Raw genomic sequence first — 24,120 nt, forward strand, 5'->3', positions numbered from 1 at the left:
TTTAACCCAAATATTCCAGCGGAAAAATCCAATAGTTTTTTTTTTCACTGTACATGTATTCCCCATCTAATCAATTTCCGGTTTCATTTCAAAATATCGCTCGCTGCATTTGTGGCGTATCTTAGAGAATTTCGGCAGCAAACATTTTAACACATAAATCATACAGAAATATCCACATTTCCCTGTTTAAAAGGGCCAAAAGAATTTACACGCGAAAATCCTGTCTCACCTGACCTCTTTTCTACGCGGGTCATTCTTCCAGGAGAAGGCATACAAAAAAAAAAACAACCATACGAAGGGTTTCACTTCCTTGTTCCGGTAACATAGCAATATTGTCACACGGCTTCATTTTTTGGTTTTTCTTTTGGAGGAAGAAGATCCACGATATTTTTCAACTCAGCTAAATGCATCCAGAATCACATTTCTATGTATACATGTATGGTAGAATGATGATTTTTTGGACAAGGAAGAAGTCCAAAATATACATTTACAAGTCCTTTTTATGCCTTCGAGGAAGAATAAATAGGAAAAAATGAAACCGTCAATCGAAGACCGGTTGTATTAGATTTTTTGGGTGATCTTTGGGACAATAACACATCTCCAGATTGAGGCTGAATTTGGAGATGTCTCAGAAATTACAATAAGTGTGTTTAAAAGTAAAAAATAAATTTAATAAGAATTTCTTTAAAGGTGTAGAAACTTCGACAATTCGTGAAATAAATTATTTAAAATAGAATTTAAATATACAATCAAATAATAAAGAAATTAGGATGAAGCCAAGTTTGTTAATTTGTTATGAATTTTTAAATTGAGCAGTGAATCATTATGAAATTACCGTACGAGTGTGTTAGAAATAATTAAAAATATTGAAGTAGATGAAACACTAAATATCACCGATAATTCCTCTGAAAATCTTAAAAATAGTAGTAGAATATTTCTTAATTTGTATATTTTTGAATATTTTAATATTTCCTATCCTATTTTTCTGTTTTTGCTGAAAAAATTTCGTGTCAAACAAGCCAATATTTTGCATTATTTTATTATATAATAGAATTTAAATTTTATTACTTGCGTATGTTTTTCCAAAATGGTATTTACATATAAAATTAAATTTTGGTATATCAAAATAATAATATAAAAAATCTGCAGCAAATTGGGTAATATTCTGGCAAAAACTATCAGTTAAAATGAAAATTAATTAATTCAATTCTTTAGTGACCAAAATAGATTTTTTACTTACCAAGTTTGAATATTTTACTGATCACTTCTAATTGTTTTCCTAGCAATATATGATATTTTTCTCTATAAAGAAGTCAATTTTCACCTTAATTCCGAGATAAATCTTGGGCGTTAAATCTTAAAATCGGGCTTTAAAGATTAATTCATACTCTTACTCTGATAAAGATCTTTAATTTTAAATTATCAAATTTCTTAAACCTTTAAGCTAAAATTTAAGAAATTTAACAATAGCGATGTTGTTTTCATTCTTTTTAAATCTAATCGAAAAAGAGTCTTTTAAAGCTTTAAACAGCGAAAACTTTAAATTAAGATTTTAAGATTGACGTAGCTGAAACTTCATTTAGCTTTTAACTCTTAATCGTAAATTTTTAATTTGGCACTAAAGAAGGTAAGTGTGCCAAATTCCTGCCAGCTTGCAATTTCGGCCACCTTTTTTGTTCCTCGAATTTTCATGAACTTTTAGATTTTACGTACTCTAGAGATTACACAATGCAAAAAAATAACAAAAAATGTAGCTTCGACAAACGAGATGACGTGAAAAAGATATTGAAAGAATTCCCGAGAATTAAGGTGGCCGAAATAGGGCACCAAAGCTATGTTTATATTTTTATTCATTTTAAAATGTATTAAAAATGATTTTAGAGTAAATAAAGACGGTAAACTCTTTACAAGGTTCCAAGCAACACTCTTACAAAAGAAGGAATAAAAAAAATCACTTTGTTTGTAAAATATTACATTTCAAACTTGAGACTTTGACGCTTGCATGCAACTATGCCGAAATTTGGCACACTTACCCTATTTATCTGAAATCTTAAAACTTTCTTTACTTCAGAATTGGAGAATTTCTCTAAAAAAATTAAAAAAAAACAATTGTCAAATAAAAAATTGAATTACTAATGCTATATATCCCCCTCCCCCTTATCGCTATAGACCTGAAACCTACCCACTTATTATAACCATATCATTGAATTTCATAATTCTGTATAACTTTAAAAAAAACTTTAAAAAAAAGTTGATGTTCAAACTTATTAAACTTTTGCTAAATCATATAAACTTGATTAAATTAATAGTTTTTAATATTATTAAAAAAATAATTTATTTTAGGAATTCGTCCAATTTAAGTTCTGTGTATTTAATTGATAATATTATGTCCTAAAAAATAAGTTTACCCGTAAGTAAAAAGCTTAAAGCCTTACTATTTTGCAACGAAAAAACGTATCCTGCATTTTTTTCTTAGAAGAACTGGAAGATCGTGTTAATTCAAAAACAGAAATTTTCAGGGAACAAATTTTCAATCAATACTCACATAAATTGTCAATTTAATTATTTCCATCTCATCAAAAATTTTATTTGATATTTTTTTAAGAGTAGTAAGTGCTTTCTTAAATGATAGTATGGGATTGTCTCCTTTTAATAAAATTAAATGTTTTATTAAATTTAAAAAGTAAGTATCATTGTTGAATAATTATGCAGTTACTAAATAAAGTACGAATATTTAATTAAGGACTAAAATTTAACGCACAACAAAATTATTTTTCCGATATAATTAAATTACAATTCTTTTGCCTCTGAACTTTAAAAAGGATCCTTGTAAGTTTTCTTGTGGGGTTTTAAAAGGACTAACAAGTAGAAGTCAACATAAAGAAGAATTATATTTAGCCTATTTACTTTTCTACCTGATATTAAATCATGAAAACATCTTTAAAAAATTCAAGCCCCCAAATCTATACAAAATTCTACAAAGTTGAACAAAATGGCGACTACATGGAACTTCCAATTTTATTTTACACAGAAAACTATTTAATTCTTGTTATTCGTCATTTCAGGACGAATAACAAGAATAACAATTTGTCAGGAATTTTCTAATCCTATCAATTTATTACTTTCATAAACTTTTGGTATTCGATAACATAAATGGCATAAATAAAACCAATAGGTCTTGGTAATCAATTTTTAATAATATTCCCTCACATGGATACTGTAAAGTTAAATTAGACTAACTAAATTTTACTAATTGTTTATACCAAAGATATAGAAATATTTTTTATAATAATCTAAAAAAATATATGAATTAAAAGAAAACTACATTCCCTAAGAAGACATATTTTAGTCAGAATGAACTTTTAATTTAAAAACAAATTCTATATTCATGAATAAATCATCTTAAGTGTGAATATTGAAATGTTTTATATATAAAAAACGATGTATTATCGCAATTTGAATGTCTTGGGTTTTTCGTTATTATTTATGCTTCACATGGAAGTGATTATTTTTACAGTCAATTAATCTAATATAATAAAAAAAACTTGATATATTATTTATAATAACTTTATGTTGAAATTAAAATTATAGTGATTGGTTCAGTATTCACTATTTTATTATTATTTTGAAATTTAATCGAAATGAAAAATTTTAGAATCAAAAAAGCAACTTTCATTCTAACTAGTTTTTTTAAATAAATAATTAGGAATCTTTAATTTTGAATAGTCTCAAAATTAGCAAGATTTTCGTGCAGCGATATGGCTTCACACTTTGAAAATTTTCTTTCAAATATGAAGTTAATTATTAAACAGATATTTTTTACACTTTTAGATAAAAAAAATCATTTTATTTAAATAACTGAGTCCCTTGATTTGTATTCTTAGATAAGATTTTTAGAGAAACATTTATGTTATAAATTTAGGTGAGAATGGAGAAGTTTTAAGCAAAGTAGCTTTTATCAAGAGTATTTTTTAAGTAAATATAAACTTTACTGTCTATTGAAGTTAAATATGTTCTATATTTCTTCCAATTCAGTATTGGCTCTTTGACAGTATTTAGCAGTATTTTCTTCGTGTTTTTTTTTTCAAAACAGGATTGTTCTCAAACCGTTATAATACATGATATCCCAACAATGCCTTTTGGATCATAAAAGAATATATTAAATTAAAAGACGTTCTTAATGAGAAAAAAAAATCTCCTGTCCCATGTAAGAATATTTTGTCCCATTTGCAAATGATCAAGAAACCGGACCATTTGAAACAACTATCCCTTAATTCATTGGGCTCAATGTCAACTGATGTTGCTTAAGGGGAAGTATTTTGCAACTCTGAACGATTCTCGCCCCTTGAAAATCTCAATTCTCAGATCAATGCTGAAGTGGATGAAGGAAAGTTTATGTTACTATTCTTCAGGTATTGAAATGTGTGACTAAGAGTGAGAGAGGGAGACAGCAAAAGAAATTCAATTCACACGACCTTTTTTTTGCCTCCAAAAAGTTCCTCCATTGAATCTCTGTGAGGCCCTCTTTCTCTGAAACCAAAAGAAGGGTCTTAGAAGAATGTGAGGTCCCGTTTGGGAATATTTCCCTAATGAAATGTGAGAGAGTTTTGCTATAGAGAAGAATATCTTAAAGAAGAGGATATCCTTGAGGGTGATTTATAGGGTGTCTCCTTGCATAGATATTCAGCCACTTGAGGAGCAAAATTAATTGTTCATGGTGATTTTTCTTACTCCTTTTCCCATCAACTTTGCGTTTGACCATGAATCATAAATCACATTTTAGCTAAAAAATTCGCAATATATTTTTCTCCATTCACCGTGGAATGATATTTTCCATAGAACCAGTAATTTATTAATGAGGCAAAAACAACACGAAACACTGGTTAGCTCTTCTAAGCATCCAAAAAGTGATTCTTATTTAGATTTCTCTAGTCTAGGTAGACAAAAGCATCGCTGGCTTTTTTTTTGCCCGTTAGCCGGACATATTTGGAATTCTTTGATGTTGCTCTTGAATGAGAAAAGTCGATACTTTAATGTTTTCTCATTAATTCTCGATGGTGTGTGAACAGATATTTATGCTTCCAGCATCACACAACCACAAAAACATCATTCTATTCTCACCATTTGACTCCAATCTAAAAAAAAAAATAGCAGCACACATTAAAGGCGCATTACCCTACCTTTTCATTGAGAAAAGTTTTCCAGAAGAACTTCCGCATAGAAGTCATTGATAAGAAAATAGTATTTAACGTCCAAACTTTATAAACTATGGAAAGGTGGAGTATATATTGAATTCATTCTTATTGACACAGGTATACATAAAATTATGTGTAATTTTATCGATAGAGAAGTCAATCGAACATAAAGTGGACGCCATAAACCAAATATTTTTATCTTTTCCTAAAGCTGATGATGTTCTCAGTGAAAAATAACAACCCGAGTATGTAAACTCTAGGGCTGACTGATATGAAAGATAAGAAAAATGCACATAATTTAAGAGTTTACTGCGTATTTTCTTCATAACACATTGCGCTGCAAAACAAACATAATGGTGTTTATGTTGGATTTCAAAATTACAGAAAAAACATTTCATTTTGCTGTTACAAAAATGGTAACTATTCACTATCTAAGCACCATAAATGAACCTGATAGGTGTGGGAAGGTTTTTATAATCCAATATTTTGATTAAAAATAAAATGAAGCAATGCATCAAGGCAAGGTTATTTTTTCTTTAAATAAATTAAGAAAGAAAACTCGATATTTACCTTTCCCTTAACCCATTCGTTACCATGGTATTATACATCATACGCAATTTGAGTGATTTTAGATGATTTATTCGTGGGCAATTTTTATCCGAATTGCTGTCGGGAATGGATTTTTAGTAACTTTAGTTCCTCAATTTCTTGGGAAAAATAGTCCGACAGAGATGGGAATGCATTTTGTTATTGTATTCTTGCTTCGCGGAAGGTCATGCAAAATTTTTGCTCAAAATGGTGGACGGAACATTCGACACCTCGACGAATTTGTTAAAATTTACATCTTTCCTCATCTTTCCTATCTTCTTTCTTTCTTATCTTTCTTATCTTAAAATTTACATCTTTCCTTTTTTTGGCTCAATTATTAAGTTTTAGCTCATTAAACTTAAGATTTGAAAGAAAGAAATTGAATTTTAGGTAAGTTAATTGTGAAAAATATATAATTTTCAGTTAAATTTATATACCCATACTTTTGCATTTTATAATATTTTTTATAAGAAACTTTAAAAGCTCTATCTATTGACTTGCACCTTAAAAAATATTCAGACTGTGGGGACTTTTTAAAAAAGCCAAAACCAAACGAGCAGTAAAAAATTCAAAATGGGCATAAAACATAAAAAATGAGCAGTAAAATATCTAATTATGGTGAGTAAAAAACTTAAATCTTTACAAAAATGGTTCTAATTTATTTAACATTTAAAATTGTTGCAGATAGAATAAAAAGCCCTTTATTTTCCCTTTGCCAAAACGATAATATCACTGTTATAATTTTTTTTTTGTTACTGCTCAATTTTAAGTTTTTATTGCTCATTTATACACTGCCTAAAAGGAATACTCCCTTTGTTCCGAAAAAAGTCGTATATTTTTTCATACAAAATGTACTAGCAAACGTATGACTTTTTTCGGAACAAAGGGAGTACCTTTTAAAGTCGAGTTAAATATAATAGTTATAATTGCATAAATAAGACCCGAAAATATAATAGAAAAAATACACAAAATAATATGCTAAAGTATGAAATACACAACTTTTTCAAACTTTCTTTTCATGTTTTTAAGCTTCTAAATACATAAAGTAAGGCACAGTTTATGAAATTAAAGTTATTGTCTTCTATTTTGAAAGCTTGATGATTTTTTTTATTTTGAGTCGAAGCTTAGCGTTTCATTGCAACCTCACCTCAAAATTTCCTTTACTACTCTTAAGGGGTTAGGTAGAGCAAAATATTAGACAAAATACAGCATATGTTTTCACTATTTTTTTTTCAACATATAATAAAATATTACTGCACTTTCTTTGAGTTTGAGCAGTAAAAAATTATTTAATTCAAGATCTTAGTCATATAAAAGTACAACTTAAACTATATTTTCTGAATTTATCATTGAAAACTTTTAAAAATTCAGCCTTTGGGACTTGATTTTCGGAAACTTTTTGAGAAAAACACTCTTTTCGGCGGGCATTCCTCGGAATTGGTTCATATGAAATCTAAAAACCAAATATTTTCTGTTAGCTGACGAGGTAAACTTCAACGAAGAATTTTTGAAAAAATATAAAATTTGAATTTTTGAGTGCATTTTACAAAAATAGTAATTTTGATGCATTTTGCACCACGTTTCGTTTTGTAGAGTAAGTTGTGATCAAGTAAACATAAAATTTTTAGGTGTATTAGGGGTTAAATTAACCCTTTTTCGTGTTAATTTTATCCTTAAAAAGGTTTAAAATTAACATTAAAAAATGTTGATATATTTTTACACCTAAAAAGTGTTAAAGTTATGAGGAAAAAAAGTTAATCGCACCCTCTTTTTTTTCTCAGTGGTTGATGAGGAACATCACAGGTAGCACCATAATGTAGCATTTCTATTACTTGCCTCGAAAGTTACATGCATTAATTTAAAGATTTAGTGTCAAAATTAAAAATTTTCTATTCTGAGTTATTATATTATAGGCTAATGACTCTTCATGTATTACAATATTATTTTAACATTTTCTGTGTTCAATTGTAGAACGATCTCCCTACCAGTTTTAAAAAGAAGTTTGACATTTTTGGTTCAATTTCGTTACTGTAAATTTAGTTACGTTTAAACTTAAAATCTTAAAGAAATTTAACACTCTAAAATCAGAAATCTTTGTCATAGAATAAGAATCAACCTTTAAAATGCGATTTAAAGATTTAACGCTTAAGGATTTATTTTAGAATTAAGGGGGCTATCAAAGATTTTGTAATTGTAATATATTTTCTAGCAATAAAATGGTATTCAATACTTTTTATTAGAATGTTAGAATATTGCTTTTGTAAATATCTAGAGCTTTTGGGGCTTTGGCTTTAGTGCATTTCGTAATTTTATACCTTTATGGAATGGATGTAAGCACAATAGGGCAACACTGGATGTACAAGGATGTTACATTTAAACACATAAATTTAAAAAAACTTTCAGTCAAATATCTAAATAATTGAATAAATTTATTGTTAGTCAATCCTAGACACTGCGGAATTAATTTTATGCATTGTGGGGTTAAATCTACAACATTAGGGCAATGTTGTTAAGAACGTTGGATTCATTTTCAAAATTTCCCTTCAGTAATAAAAAAAATGTATATAATTCATAGAATGTTACTTTAAATTGAACGTAATCAATTTAACACTGTGTTAAAAGTAATGGAATAACTCCCACAATAATGTGATAAAATCAAACCAATTTAAGAACAAGAGGCTCTCTGGATCTTCAAAATTCAATCAAACAGTCTCCTCAATTCTGCGATTATGGAGTTTAATCTTTAAGATTTTTAAGCACTCAATCTTTCAATCGACCTTTAAATGTTGCTTCATATTTTTCGATAAAGATCTTTAATTTTAAAATGCCAAATATCTTTAAGTTTTTTAAGTAAAATTTCTTTTCTTACTTACTTCTTTAAGTTTCCTGTAGCTTTTTAAACTAAATGGGAGAATCTTTTATAATTAAATAGGAAAATTTCGAAGCAATATTGGAATAGATTAGTCATTCATTATCCCTCAACTCAGTTTGGTAAATCTTCAATTTTGACATGAAATATTTAACTTACATATTAATCAAAATGGAGACAAGGGAAAGTTTCTAATTGGAGACAAACAGTGTAAGTGAAACCGTGACGAAAGCCTTTCAAAACCTTGTTGAGTTGTCCTTGAGCGCGGGATTTGTTCTTATTCCGTGTCTTTTCTCCTTTCCGATCTAAAACAATAAAAAAATCTCTCGAAAAAAATCATATTTCCGGGGTTTCCTATTGAAGCATTTGCAGACACTTCAGAAAAACACTTTCTGTTCGCGAAATAGGGAATTATTTCATTTGAAAACTTCACGTACCGTTAACAATAAATATTGGCGCTTAATTTAACTAAAATAATAGTCACCTCATTGTATTGTTTTTCATTGGAAATTATGGTTGATCGATGAAAAATTCGATAGTGAAAAGGTACACTTTTAATTTTTCTGAGAAATTAACAAATTAGAATTTGTGAATATGAATGGATTTTCGCTTTATTTGGAGCAAAATTAACTAAATAATAAAACTATGGTATAGAAAATATATAAATATAATAATTTAGTACTGTATTCATCATGAAAAAATGACGTTTCCATTTGGAGTAGCGAGAAATTTCCATTTGAAGCAGGTTTTGAATTAGCTTAATTTACCCTATTTTATGACGAACATTTCTTCCGTGGACAAGCATCCCTATAGTATCCATGAATTCATACAGGTCCCGTCCTATATGAAGTCTAATATTTAATTAAAAATGTGTTTGGTGCTACCTCGTGTTCGGTGATGCCTCAGTTTCCCCTATTATTATAAATTATTGTTTTCTAAATTATTGTTCGTTTAATCTCATGATTTTGTTTCAAATCCACCACCCAGTGTTCTAAAATTAATCCACTTATACGGCAACGTTGGCCAATTATGCAAAAAGGCATGTATTTTTTCACGAGATAAGGATTCATTTTAGTTTTGAAGATATTTAATTTTGAAATTTTAATGTCCACAGGGTGCTAAAATGTGCAATTCAATACGATTCGAAAAAAGCTCTACAATATCCTAAAATCAATCCCACAATGTCTTTAAATTCATCTCACGACGTTCTAAAGCCAATTACACAATAGTTAATTTCAATATCAAATCGGGACTAAGACGTAGGATATTCGTGTCGTTTCAGTGTTGTTATTTAAGAAAAATCGCATAAAATTAATATTCAACAGAGCTATATAGAGCCCTGTTACGCCTGTTACAGAGCTATATAGAGACCCTTAAGTCGTAAAAAGCGTTTATTTTAGTACAATGCGTTTATTTCAGTGTAATGTATTTTTAATATCACTAACTTATTCAATTTTATAATTTTAAAATTGTTTGAACTCTATATAAACTGTTTATTACATTTTATTTGAATATTCATCTTCAATAATTATGAATTGCTAATTATTCCTTGTATGTAAGGGTTTCTGCAAAAACAGTTTATCGTGCATTTCCCTATTGAAATAGCCTGTTTTTGCTCTGGGCAACTCATATAAAAATCAACTAAAATTCAGATTAATACAAATGGTTTTAAAGCCTCTTTTACACAATAAAAGCTTAAAAAAGTGTTAAATTTGGCTCCATTTGCTTTTTTTGCTCATCAATAAAAATTAAAATTGCTGCATAATTCCTTTGCTGGAATATGCAATTTACAATTATAAATTGCAATTTTTCTTATTGTCTCTGCCCTATCCTTCCCCTTTTGGTGGAACAATTAGTGCAGGGGACTGCGAAAGCCCAGGAGGGAGAGAATTGAAATTGATTGTGCCAAGTGGATGTGACTTGATCCCGCCCTGCTCTGAGTGCAAAATGTGCACACATCACGTGCATTGGAGTGCAGCATGAGAAAAAAAACTGCCTCTTGTCCCTGATGATGCACTTCATCTCTCGGGGTCGCACTTGCTTGCGCCTCTCGTGTGTGCAAATAGTGTAATTGCATTGGTCGCACCCAACGCGAAAAATAAATTCAAAATGGTGTCCCCGGCAATTGCATAAATCGCATGAAATATATCGCTTCTCATTCCTAAATTACCCTCTCTGGTGGCCAATCACAGCATTTTGCGCGGGATTCTCACCAGAATCTCACTCTCTTCTGGTGGAGTTTATAGCAATTTTTTTTTGGCACACGCGAAAATCAGCAAAAAAAATCACAAAGTCTTTGCGCTATTTTTTAATCGTGCATCTTCAGCAGAAAGGCGAATTTTTATCCGATCGCATCGAATGGTAAATGCGACAGTGTATACATATATTGGTTTCTAAACAAAAATAGCATTCCTCGAGCTCTAGCAGCACTATGTAGAAAAATTTTAAAGTCTCTTTTTCTCTGGTCTTGGGTTAATACTTCTGTGTATGTTGTATTTACTGGTAAATATTTGGATTCTGTTCTAACGATGCTGCCTCTTCCTCGCGGCCCAACATGCGCCAGTGGAGCCCACAGACCGTGGCTGTCTCTTTTTGGCCTGCGGGGCGAGTTTAACCCAGAAGTTATATCGCATATCGTTCATTGAACTCGTGGGTAATTTCGAAAAAGTGTTGAATTGTACCAAAATACCCTCAATTCAACACTCAAATAAATATCTCGCAAAATTTGGATGGTTTGCGTGACTTTTTATGCTGTTTGCCACGCCAAAAAACGCATGAGTGGGTTGCAGGACAGGGCATTTCATTTGGCTATTTTTTTTTAGTCAAAAACTCCCTCAGTTACATTTTACATTAGAATCCCCATTTGAAAGAATTAGAATGTCTGCCATTTGTTAAAAATTTAATTTTAGTGGGATATGTGTTGTTTTTCAGAAGATTAATTAAGTCGTTTATGACTCATCTTCATAAATCATTCACGAAGTAGAAATAAGCTTTGCAACTCTAAGTTCTATAATGTAAATTTGCTGCAATCCTCTCCAAAACTATATTGAAGGGCAAAATGGGAAAGTTATATTTGCAGAAGTTTTTCCGGACCATAGCGCGAGCTTCCGATTTTGAGCAATTTTAGTGATTTTTCAAAATCTAATGGATCATAATTTAAAATCCAATCTTTTCAAAAAGTCAAAATTTTGCCACGCCTGATAATAAATTACAGAAATTAAGCCATAAGGCTGCACCTTAGATCTGAAGCCCGTATAACATATCCACCGTGCGAATCAATTTCACTTGTTTTTTTTTTAACTAAAATATCTTAGCTCAGGAGTAGGGGAAAGTACTCTCCCTTCGAACATTCATGCCTTCGAATAATGTGAGTTTTCTTTTATTTTTCCTAATAGACTTACACATTTCTATTAAATATTAGTTAGCTTGTCATCAATTATTGATATTTGCAAGGTAATTATGTGTAGGGGAAACTGGGGCACCACCAAACACGGGGTGCCACCAAACACTAATTTTTATTTCTAAACTACTTGGACTATCTCGACCATTCCTTCAGTGGACAAGCATCCCTATAGTGCCTATAAATTCCTATCGGTCTTGTCTTCTGATATCCAATATCCGATTAAAAAATCGCAGTGTTTGGTGGTACCCCGTGTTTGGTGGTGCCCCGGTTTCCCCTAAGTCACTTAGGAAAAATAAAAGAAAACTCACATTATTCGAAGGCATAAACGTTCGAAAGGAGAGTACTTTCCCCTAATTAAAGATTCTGTAGAAATATCCTAGATTTGGACATCTTTCTGGTTTGCAGTCATCCATAATGATCGGATTTTTATTGGATTTAAATACACCAAAATACATTCAGATCTCAGATTAAATTTATTGATTATCTTTGGGCTTAAATAATTTTTTTTTTATTTAACTGCATTTTTTTTAAACCTGTTATCACTCGGTACATTACAATATAGTGACAAAAAACGAATAATCAGTAAAAAAAATCATCAGTAATAACTCCTGTCGCTCCTGCAGATCTTTTAGATCAGGAAAATGTCATGAAATCGAAAGTTTACATCCCTTTCTTTTCCAAGAAATGTTTGGAATGTCTGTAATATTCTTCAGAATTCAAATTGAATTGAATTGAACTAAAACTGAGCAGGAAGAGTAAGATAGATATTTCAGAAGGTTTCAGAAAGAAAGAGATGTAATTTTTGATTTCATGAAATTTCTCTAATCTAAATGGTCTGTGGAGCCGTAATGGTTCCGGCATACCTTTTGGATTTTGATAAATTTATGAAATCAAAATTCATATCCCCTTCCTTTCTCAAGCATTTTGAATATGTTTATCTCAGTTTTCAGCACTCAAAATTGAGTTGAACTAAATTAAATTTATTGTGATGTTTAGAATAAGAAAAAGAATGCGAAAGAGTCAGATTGACGTACATATGCAAAATATTTGTAAAGGAATAATGTGAATTTTGATTTCATGAAATCTTCCTGGTTTAAAAGGCTTACCAGAAATATAAAGATGTAACTTCAATATTAATTTTCACTTGATAGATAGGAGCAATTATATGTTACATTTTTAGAGACTTAAACAATTTTAGTCAATAAATTACAATTAACGAAAATGTTTAAAAATTTTGCATAATTATTTTTATCATTGCACATTTTCATAATATTTATCGATTCACATTTAATTTTAACCGATTTATAAATCCCATCAAGGATTGCCCAAAATAACGTAAAAATAATACAATTGATTTTCGAAAAAAATGTGTTATAGATATTAATATCGGTTCATCTGGTTCATATCCGATTGGAATCGTTTCAGAGAATTTTAGAACTTCAAGACCTTTTCTACGAACTCTAACTTTTCAAAATAGGTTAACATTATACGCTGTTAGGGGAAGGTGGGGCTACTTCGAGCTGTTAGGCTAAATTTTTATACGATATTTTCAAATATTTCTAATGGAAAATGGGTTTTAACATGATGTAATTTAGATAAATAAAATAATTGTGGATCAAAATAAAATAATTGTAAGGACCAGCTTCATTTAGAAATAGGAGGAAAAGTCGTAGGATGGATTGTGGAAAGGGAGACACTTAAGAAAAAGTTCAATTTAAAATGCATTATTAAGCCGAATAAATATTTTTTTTTTCATTTTCTTTGCATCATGAGATTGCTTGTGAAATATTCTAACAGAATCTTAACAGTTTTTAATAGATATTTAAACAAATTAATTGGAATATTCCATCAAATTAAAAAAACAACACATTTTGAAAAGATGGACAAAATTTTGGAAAGCGGGACAAAAATTTTTCGAAAGTTGGACATAGTGATATTAATGACAAAATATTATACGAAATATGTAGAAAATCAATAGTTGGGGGTTTTCTGCGTATACCTGCACATTGGATGGTTATGCTAATCCCTCCTTTACGTCCGGGTAACAGTTAAGGAACGCTAATTACCAAGAACTTCCTGGACGTCCAACCAAAAAGAGGTTCTGTAAATTTCACAGACGCCTCGCGCTGTCCAGCAGTTATAGCTTTAAAGCGGATGCAACTTCTTAGCATATTTGGATACTTCATCCGGCCAGGTCCTTTTCCACTTGCTTTGGGAGTTCTGTAGAGGCTTCTCTTTGTCTTTTTTCAGGTGTTTTTGCGATTTTTACTATCACCTCTGTCAGAAAAAGTGGTCTTCAGAATCTGGAAATCTTTTCAGCCTTTTCCAGGAGATTTTCTCATTATCAGCTGCTAACTGCTGTTGCAACTATTTCTCCGGGTACTTAAGGATCTTTTTCGTCCTTGTTAACATGATTTTGCAGCATAAAATCACCAAATTCATTCACAAAATCAACTTGTCCAAGATTTCATAAAACTTGTTTTGAAAGCAACACGAAACTAAATCATTTTTCTATCCTTTTTAAATGTAATATTTTACAAATATTTTTTATTCACCTTTTAAATGGATGTATATCCTTCGATTTTCACTACGGACTTAATAATATTTCACAAATTATGACGAAAAATCAAACAAAACACTTTGATATTTTCGTAGCAACTTCCATAAGAAACAGAAAAAATGACAGCTACCGTGTCAAGGTTAAGAATATCACGCATGCAATACATTTTTTAAATTCTTCTTGGAAGTCACTCTTTGATTGTTTAATAACGACTTTTGCATTTTCAACTTCTCAAATAATCACGAAATTAGGTTTAATAATCTTTTTATCGAAAATTGAAATATTTAATTGATTTATTGTCAAGTTTTTAAGGAGGTATCTCAGATTCCACACTGCTTCGTCCAACTTTCCAAACTGTCGCGCTTTAGACAAATCACCCTATAATAATCCAACCCCACAGCTCCAAGTAGCCCCACCCCTCCCCTAAGTGTTTGTCTTTTTAATAATTTTCGCTGTTAAAAACCCGTTATTAGGAATGGTTCAGGGATATTTCAACGGTTGGATCAGTAATTGTGCTAACTAATTTTTTTGTAACTGCATTTGTTGTAAATGACGCATTAATGCGCGGTGATGCAATGAAGAACACAAAGTGAATGCAGTTACTACAGTTGCTGATCCAACTGATGATTTCTAAAAAAAACATATCCAAAGATTGGAAAAAACGGTTGACACGCTTTTAAGATATTTCCAAATACAAATAAATCGTCTTATGGAGGTCTTGAAAACCTCTTGTAGCTATCTTGAAGGATTTGATCTCTAGTTTTTTTTAACGGCCGATCGAGCAACAAAATTGTTATCTCAAACTGACAAACATTTAAATTTGTAGATTTTTTTTTGCGTTTTTAGCACTTTTCCTTTTATTATTTATGATATTAGAAGAGGAGTCAATATTATGAATAAACATTTTTCGATAATTTTCCTATTGTATTGTGGAGCCAAGTCCGAAGCTGATGAAAATTTTTAAGAAATCTCAGTCAGATATTTTTTTTTATAAGATAAGAAAGAAAATTTTTCCAAAGGTAAATGATTCAGAAGTACCATGAAACATCTTAAAATCTTCCTATGGATAATGTAAAGACAATGTTGTTGTAAAAACATTTTCAATGTTTGAAATTGAGAAAGCTTTTGTTTATATTTTCAATTTTATTTTTGCAGTTAAATGTATATCTAAATAATTTTTTTTTGTTTCTTACTCAACATTTATTTGGCAATGTAATTGCATGAGTTACACATTTTGGTCTACGTACGAGTTTGGACTTCTTCTCAGTTTCAATTAAAATATTTGAATAATTAAACTGCTGCTTTATATTCAGCAAAAGAATAGAAAAGTTTTTCTCTCAGTGTTTTAGTCGAATAGCCCTATAAGTGGAGACACCTTGTGAGCCAAGACACTCTACACTACCCACCATCAAGGTAGTCTCAGGAACCAATTACCACCCACTAAAAGCTCAAAAGAAGCTTCTAAATACGGTTGTGGGAAAATTTGGATGTTCTCACGCAGAAAAATCTGAAATTTGTGCGTTAACGGCCACTCTTCCACCCTAAATTCACAAATCCAGTCTCCTTTTCATCCGCGATCTCAATAGATAATAAAGAAGCAATAATAGAACTTCTCTTTTCAAGGGAATCTCTGTACCACGGTGGCACATTTTTTTCTCGTCTCTATGGCAGAAACTTGAGATTGCGCGGCGGATTCTGGATTTGAGGGACACGTTAGCAAAAAAATGTGTGTGTGCCTCACCAGGAGATTCTATTGAAGTCGGTGTTGTTTGCATGCTGTAACGATCTTCTGGGCTGCTTTTTTCGCAAGTTCTGGGCCCGTGAGTTTTTCAGCGTACTTTCTGGACACTGTGGGATTTGTCTCTAGCAGAAAATTCCACAATTGTGTGGTTGAATAGGAGGAAACAATTGTCCTGAGATGTCTCAGAATCTTTCGTGAAAAGACTGATAGATGAAAAGGTATATTGTCTCAGAGGAGATCTTGTAGCGTCTGTCCGGTAGCTATGCATTTGGTCCTGAAAAAGACCCACCAGTTTCATCCCATGATCCCTTGACCTCCAGACTCCGGATTGATGCGAAAAAACGGTTATTTGCAAATTATTCATGGGCTGGACAGGGCAGTATAAACTTTTTGGCAACCGTTTTTGCGACCAAGACTGGCCCAAAGCAAATCACCCTCAGCCTCATCCTCGTCAATTATTTTACTCGCCACACCGTGAAATTTGCCTGGGAATCAACATACACAGAGCTCGTCAATTTGCAAGAACATCATTCAGATTTATTATCATGTTTAATCTGCATTTTTATCATTAATTATACATTTTTTCATCCACTGTACTAAATATTCTTTTTCTTACACTTATAATTAGTATTTATTGTGTAAATTTAATTTGAGGCCACAAAAAAAAGATTGTAACTCAGAGAATTTTTGGGAATTGATCCACAAAATTTTTCTCAAGGAAAAATACAAAACAAACTCAAGAAAAATCAACATACAAAATCATTACACAAGATATTAAATCACTATTTTTCTTTTTTTTTTAATATTACAGTAAAATAATATTAGGGACAATTGAGGCTGTCTGGTGCTTAAGAGATCCTTAAACCCATGTCTAATATTGTTATATTTTGCAAGCAAGCTTTCGCAGATTAATTCCATTTTTATTGGCTGATATTTACTATATAAAAAATTAAAGGTATTTTTTAGGTAAATTTTATAAATACGTTGCAATAAAAATAAAATGCAATTTCGTAGGAAGAGTTTTGTTTTTTCCAACGAAATGTGTCATAATGTGCCATCATTTGTCTATTTTTTAATTAAAATATTAATTGATGATAATTTACGTATAGTCGGTAACGTCGTTTTAGGCAATAAAACAATAATTTTCCAAAATAAAAATTTAAATAAATTAGAACAACACAAATTAATTGCATTCTCTTTTAAGGCCTCTACACATTGAGCGGAAATTTCGTCAAAAATTGCGTTTTTGAAGAAAATTTCATACAATGCGCTGTAGGTGGAAACGTCAAAATTCTGTCAAAAATGCAATACACGAAAATTGCTGTCAATGTGTAGAGAGGCCTTTAGTTCTAGCAACAAAATACGTTCAGATTTGCATTAGATTCTTTGAAATTGAAATATAAGATTAATTTTATAATTTTCAATTCACAATTATGATACTTTCAGTTATGATAATTACGATAAAATTATGATAATGAGTGGTCATGATATAATAAAAAAAGGTACTCATCCCATCCTTAAGTCGTTCCATTCTTCTTTCTGATACTTCGAATAGGAGTGATTTTATTAAGAAAGCTCACCATAAAACCCATAAAACCATACAAACTCCACAAAAAATATTTTTGTTGATTTCAATATTTTTAATTTCTTTTGCGAAAATCTTTCATCATGCACAAAAATTTAGTTTCTGAAGTTACTTCATTTTTACACGATTCTTCTAAAAGGAAATTAGCCAGCAGAAAGCTAAAAAATATTTCAGTTTTCTAAAAAAAAAACTTTTAATAATTCAAATTTTTGAAAAAACTGACATTAAAATAAATATAATAAATCATTTTAGAAGATTATTTAGTTAGGCTATATAAGCATTATCTTCCCAATGTAAATGAAATATTTGTTCATATCAATACCTTATCAGCTTTTTCTCACAAATTCCTATCACCTTTTCTGATTGGCTAAAGTCTTATTTAGCTTTCAAGTTCCAGCCAATCAGAGGATGTGTTTCATAAACATGAAAAATTATAAACATGTTATCTTCTATTTCGATTTTATAAAACTTAAAAAAAACTCTCTTAAATTTAATTTTCTGCATTTAAAAGCTGTAGAAAATAAGTGATTTCAACATAATTAATATTATTATTCAGTGAAAAAAGCAAAATTTCGGAGACATTCTATTCTAAGAAACTAAAAAAAATCCATATTTAAAAAAAATCACAAAAAATTCATAAAAATACGTTACTCTTTCACTTGGTTCGTAACATGATTACTTTGCAAGCATTTTTTGTTCTTTTACAAACCATTTTTCGTACATTTTGAATTGTCTGGCAAAAACTTACGAACAAATGATAAATATTTACGAATATTTACCAACAAATGTTCACGTCAAGTGATAATGTTACGAACAATGTTTGTGAAAAAATACAAACTTTTTATTGGATTCAGTTACGAGCATTTCGTCAGCCCCAGTAGGAATTCACAACGATTTAGGAAATACTTTTTTCTGTGTGGATTAAAATAACAAAATTTAGGACTCAAGATTAATACGTGATCTCAAAGATTCAGGATTGTGTGGTTTTTTAGAAAATAAATTTAATCAAGTGTCTAAATATATTATACAAGAAGCTGATTTCTAAAAAAAAAGAAATACAATGCCAAGATCAAAATTAGGTAATTTTCCAGATTCTGGATCTATTTTCCTATTTCAGCAGTTGGTTGAAAAATTACAAGGTTAGAATCGGTATTTCTTTATGATAAAAATTAACCTTAAATCATATTTAAAACAATCGCTGTGTTGGTGTGCCAAACGGACAAATTTGTTGAAAATATTTGCTTACATTAGCCCTACTTCCCATTTGCAGAATAAAAGGTTAAAAACTAAAAAATTAAAATAGTAATTTTGTGTGGTGTAAAATAAACCCGTCATCTTTATGAATTTCTCTTCAGTATTTTAACGCTGCCACTATCAGGTCTATTTTAATCCTAATTTTAATGTAGGTTAAAACCTAACCAAACGTAAAAAATCAACTCTGGCTTTTTTATATTTAAGGATCCTTTTCTTAAATTGTGTAACAATTTATCGCAGATTTTTGCTTTGAGTAAATTTCAAATTAAACCGAATTTAGAAAAAAAAAAAATAAGTTGATGTTCTTTTTTGAGGTTATGTCATAGACAACCTCAAATTTTAGATAGAAGATTCATTTAACATAACCTCACTCACATTACTAACTTTCTACGTAAGAGAATTACTTTACTTGAATTGAAATCTAATTGTTCTACTTTTATTTTTTCTTCTAATATTTAATTTAATTTTTATCGCGAGATTCTCAAAAAATTCTTGGATTTGATTTTGGTTTTAGAATTGAGGTCAACATTCGTGTAATTGTTTTACCCTTTTTTTTATTTTATCATCACCATCATTTTCAATCACATATCCCATATATAGACCCAGGACATCCACTTTAAGGGGTTATGTGTGTCACGCAGACTAAAAAAACAGCATATTTCCTTGACATTTGTTTTCAACATAATTTTAGAAAATAATTCGAGCTCTTAAGCATTGTAAAGACACAATATTTTAACTATATTTTATGAAATTTTCATTTAAAAATGATATAAATTCTGCCCTTGAGATCTGATTTTTCTAAATGATTTATGAAATTCTCTGTGGACAAGATTTCTCACATTTAACTGACGTCAAAAAACTAAATAATTTCCTGTTACCTGCTAAGTTAAATTAGCAATTCCTAGAGTTGTTGGTTAACTCTGTAAGGACGATTGGGTCACTGGTGACCCAAAAATTAAATTTTTCCTACGGCCATCTAAAGTCATGTATCGCTCAAAAAGGCGGAAAAAAGTTTTTCTTACACAGAAAAAAAATATCTTGTAAAATTCTTCGTAAATATTTGTGAAATCCTATGGGGGACTTACGAAATGCTCGTGAATCATATAATCCACAAACAAGTTCGTAAAATTTAGTACTTTTTTCACAAACATTTGTTCGTAAAATTTTGTCATTTGTTCGTATTTCTTCGTAAATTTTTGTTTGTCTGGCAAAAATTTACGAACAAATGACAAAGTTTTACGAACATTTTTTGTGTGTTTACAAACATTCACGAACAATTATTTGTAAAAGTACAAAAAATGTTCGTCAAATGATCATTTTACGAACAATGTTTGTGAAAAAGTACAAAATTTTACGAACTTGTTTGTGGGTTATACGATTCACGAACATTTCGCAAGTCTGCCATAGGATTTCACAAACATTTACGAACAATTTTACAAAATATTGTTTTCTGTTTAACCCCAATTTTAAACTTTCTCGTCCTTAAAGGATTAAACTTGTACTTGGACGAACGATTTTTTTTACCTTGATCATAATTTCATTTACAAGACAAAACGTGAGGTAAAATAAGCCGAAAATTGTATTTTATATATATATATATAAATTCCGCCAAAAATGCACATTTAATTTTAAAAAGCGTCCAAGCCTAAAAAAAAGTGGGAAAGCGTCCAAGGCTTTGCGAGCTGCTCGAACTCCCGAGATGGGGCTCTGCCTTATATTCTTTTCGCAAGGTTTTTGGATGCATATAGGATTAATGTTAATTTAAATGTGTCAATAAATCATCATAAAATCATTTCGAAATTGAAAATGGTTTAGTAAGAGGGTATCTTTAAAAATCTTATTTTAATAAATTATTTGACCAAATCGAGTGATAGGTCTTTGTCCTTAAATAACTCTGGATAGCGATTTAACCGGTGAAATGTGTCTAATGCCGGGTTCAGACTAGAGGTTTAGTCCAGTTCTCGAAGGTCTTAAAAATGTAAATAACAAACACTTCCTTATTTTTCAAAATCTGATGGATAATTTTCCCGTAATATCCAACCTAAACAACTTACTCAAAAATCTATCCTGATAAAGAATTAAACGCATTAAGCCATATGGCCAAACCTTAGGTCTGAAACCCATATAAAGATGAAGTGTTCAGCTCAACAAAAATTTTGAGAAGTTTGAAAAACCTCATTTTTGACGGATTTTAGCCAGGGGGTGACATTAGGTTTGAAAAATGCAACCGATTTTAGTGTAAATTTTTCCCTGTTTTCGTACACATGTCATGAGATATCTCCAAAACTACGTAAGTTGCCAATTTAGGGTTTTCGGTTGCCTATTCAATATTAAGTTGGCTTTTATTTTGCATTTACATTTTTTGCTAATTCATTCTACACAGACAGAAAACAGCTAATAAAACCAAAAGTTTTTTCGGCGCGATAGAAACATATGTGAAACATAGGAAATGTCATGCCCCTGACTTTAGGACTTCCGGAATTGAAAACCAGAAGTCGATATATCTTACTGTTTGAATTTTAGGTGGGTTAGAAGACTGAAAAATGTATCGTTCAAGTACGAGTTTAACTCATCAGCTGCTAACAGGAAATATTAAGTTTTTTGACGTCAGATACTCTTGAGAAACCTAGTCCACGGAAGTTTTTTTTTTCCAAAAAAAAAGTCCTCGAAAAACAGATCCCAACGGCTGAATTTTCAAGATTTTTAAATGAAAATTTCAGAAAATATTGCTTAAATCTTCTACTTTTTTATGCTTACGAACTTAAAAAAATTATGTCGAATACAAAAATTCGATAAAATAAAATGTTTTCCAGTCTTTTTGATCCACGTAACCCCTTAACAGCCCATCTTCTTTTTTTTTTATAACAATTTTTCAAAAAACTCAATTTTGGCAATGCAAAAATTTCGTTATTTTCATGCATTTACTATAAAAATTATCTAAACATATTCGGAATCAAAAATATTAGCATAATGCAAAAAGGACATATCTGGAAGAAACAGGTTTTTCTCAAACTCCAATTTTAATTAAAAAAATGGATAAAAAATGCAAAATCTTCAAAATTTTGCAGGCAAATCTCTAAAAAACAAAATCTCCATCCAGCCCCACTTGCCACTAACCGGAAAAAAATCAACAGATTTTTCACGAATGCAGAAATATTTCAGCATTAATGTTATTATTAGTCAGTTCTATCATCTATTGTTTTGATTTAACCATTGTTTTATTAAATTCTTCATAAATTCACAAGGATATTTCTTTTTATTGATCACTAAATTTGCAGTATTTCGCCCAGCCAAAATCTCCTCATTCTCCAAATGGATTTTTGGGAAAGAGTTTTGCTGCAGCAACTACACTGAACAAAATGCTATCTTACAATTTATTAACAAACATAAGAAACAGGAAATATTTGATAGAAGCACTTTTCTCAAGACAACTAGAATTAGTCAAAAGTATTTCACTTGTAATCTCTACAAATCTACAAATTGTCTTAAGTATACCTTTTTTAGTGTTTTTTTTATCTCATGATTTCATGATTTTTTTTTTGTAATTTTTGTTTCTTCCATTTTTCTTCAGATATAAAAATAATAAAAACATTTTTATTATTAAGTAGTTGTTTTTTTTTTAATTTCTTTATTAAATTCCTCAATTTCCAATATGAAATGGACTTTTTTTTTAATCTCTTATACATTATGGTATGTTTTTTTTAATTTTAAATTAAACTCTTTTTTTCTCAATATTTACTAATTTGCCAAATTTTTCACCTAATTTATCATTTTCTTTTGTCTAAAGATAATTTTGTGGCTCTGAAGTTTTCTTCATTTTTTTTTTACTTTTCTTTAGGTACAAGTACATTATCAAATTTTAATGCAGTCTCACAAAAGTGCAACATTTCTCTATATTCCACTCTTCTTTCTAAATATTGTAAAATTCTTATTAAACGGATTTCAATAATGCTTTATTCTTGTGTTAATTTTTTTTATCATTATTATTTTGGTAGAGAAATTAAGACAAAAAACGGGGATGAACACACAATTTTTCAAAATGGGGAAAAAATAGACAAAATATCGATGAGATTTTTATTTTTTTTTCTGTTTCTCTCACTTCCAATAGTGCCCCTCTTCCTAACACAAAAAAGCATCCATTGTCAATTTTCTGTGCTATGACTAGCCATAATCTTTTTTTTTTTTTTGAACTTACTTAAATGAAAATTTGTCCTCGCAAAAATTCTTGAGCAAATTTACACATTACACATAAAAAAAAACGAACAAATATCTAACATAATTCAAATTGATTAATTTTCTTTTCTTTGTTTATCTTTTCTTGTTATCATTCACATCGCCGGATGTAAGTGTCTGGAATCAATCAATTTAGCAATCCCTAAATCTTTTGCATTCGATGGACATTTGTGGACTCTGCCACACAACATTCCGCTTATTTTTAATTAATTTACACTTCACTTCTTTTCTCTTTCTCTCTCTCTCTCCCTCTCTCTCTCTCTCAATCAATGGATAGACAAAAAACGTACAAAAATATATAATGTATACAGAGAAATCCTTATTTTTCGACAAGCGTGTTATATTCGGTGTTATGTCAGCGCCAGGGGGTTTAAAAAAAATCCTCACAATTTCCCTTCAACGCCCCATTTGTGTTTTTTTTTTGTTAAATTTACGCATTGAGTGGAGAAATGCCCATTTGTCGAGGATCCTGCGGTGCAGACGCTCCCGGTTCGAGATTCTTCAGCAATATCGACAGCCAATGTTTCGTAGATTTGTCCTCACGAAGGCATTCAGCAAAAGTGGCATCGCGCAGTTGATCCGGAAGACATTGTCGCAAAGCTTCGCATGCCCTAAATCACCCCCGCCGCCCAACAAAAACAATATATACAATCCTTCGCCAAAGACAAGGCAAAGAAAACAAAAAAAAAAAA

The 24,120-nt window shown here is 30.3% G+C and overlaps 1 protein-coding gene across 1 annotated transcript in view; it reads right to left on the reverse strand.

Annotated features, from left to right (window-relative positions):
- Positions 1-16,866: 16,866 nt before the first annotated feature.
- LOC129804806 (CCR4-NOT transcription complex subunit 9) overlaps positions 16,867-24,120 on the reverse strand; it is a 38,213-nt gene continuing 30,959 nt past the window's right edge. Inside the window, exon 6 of the mRNA XM_055852435.1 lies at positions 16,867-24,039. Within this exon, the coding sequence (XP_055708410.1) occupies positions 23,859-24,039 (181 nt within the window). The 3' untranslated portion in view covers positions 16,867-23,858. The remainder of the gene's footprint in view (positions 24,040-24,120) is intronic.

The sequence above is a fragment of the Phlebotomus papatasi genome, chromosome 1 (assembly GCF_024763615.1).
Source record: "Phlebotomus papatasi isolate M1 chromosome 1, Ppap_2.1, whole genome shotgun sequence".
NCBI classification, from domain to species: Eukaryota; Metazoa; Arthropoda; class Insecta; order Diptera; family Psychodidae; genus Phlebotomus; species Phlebotomus papatasi.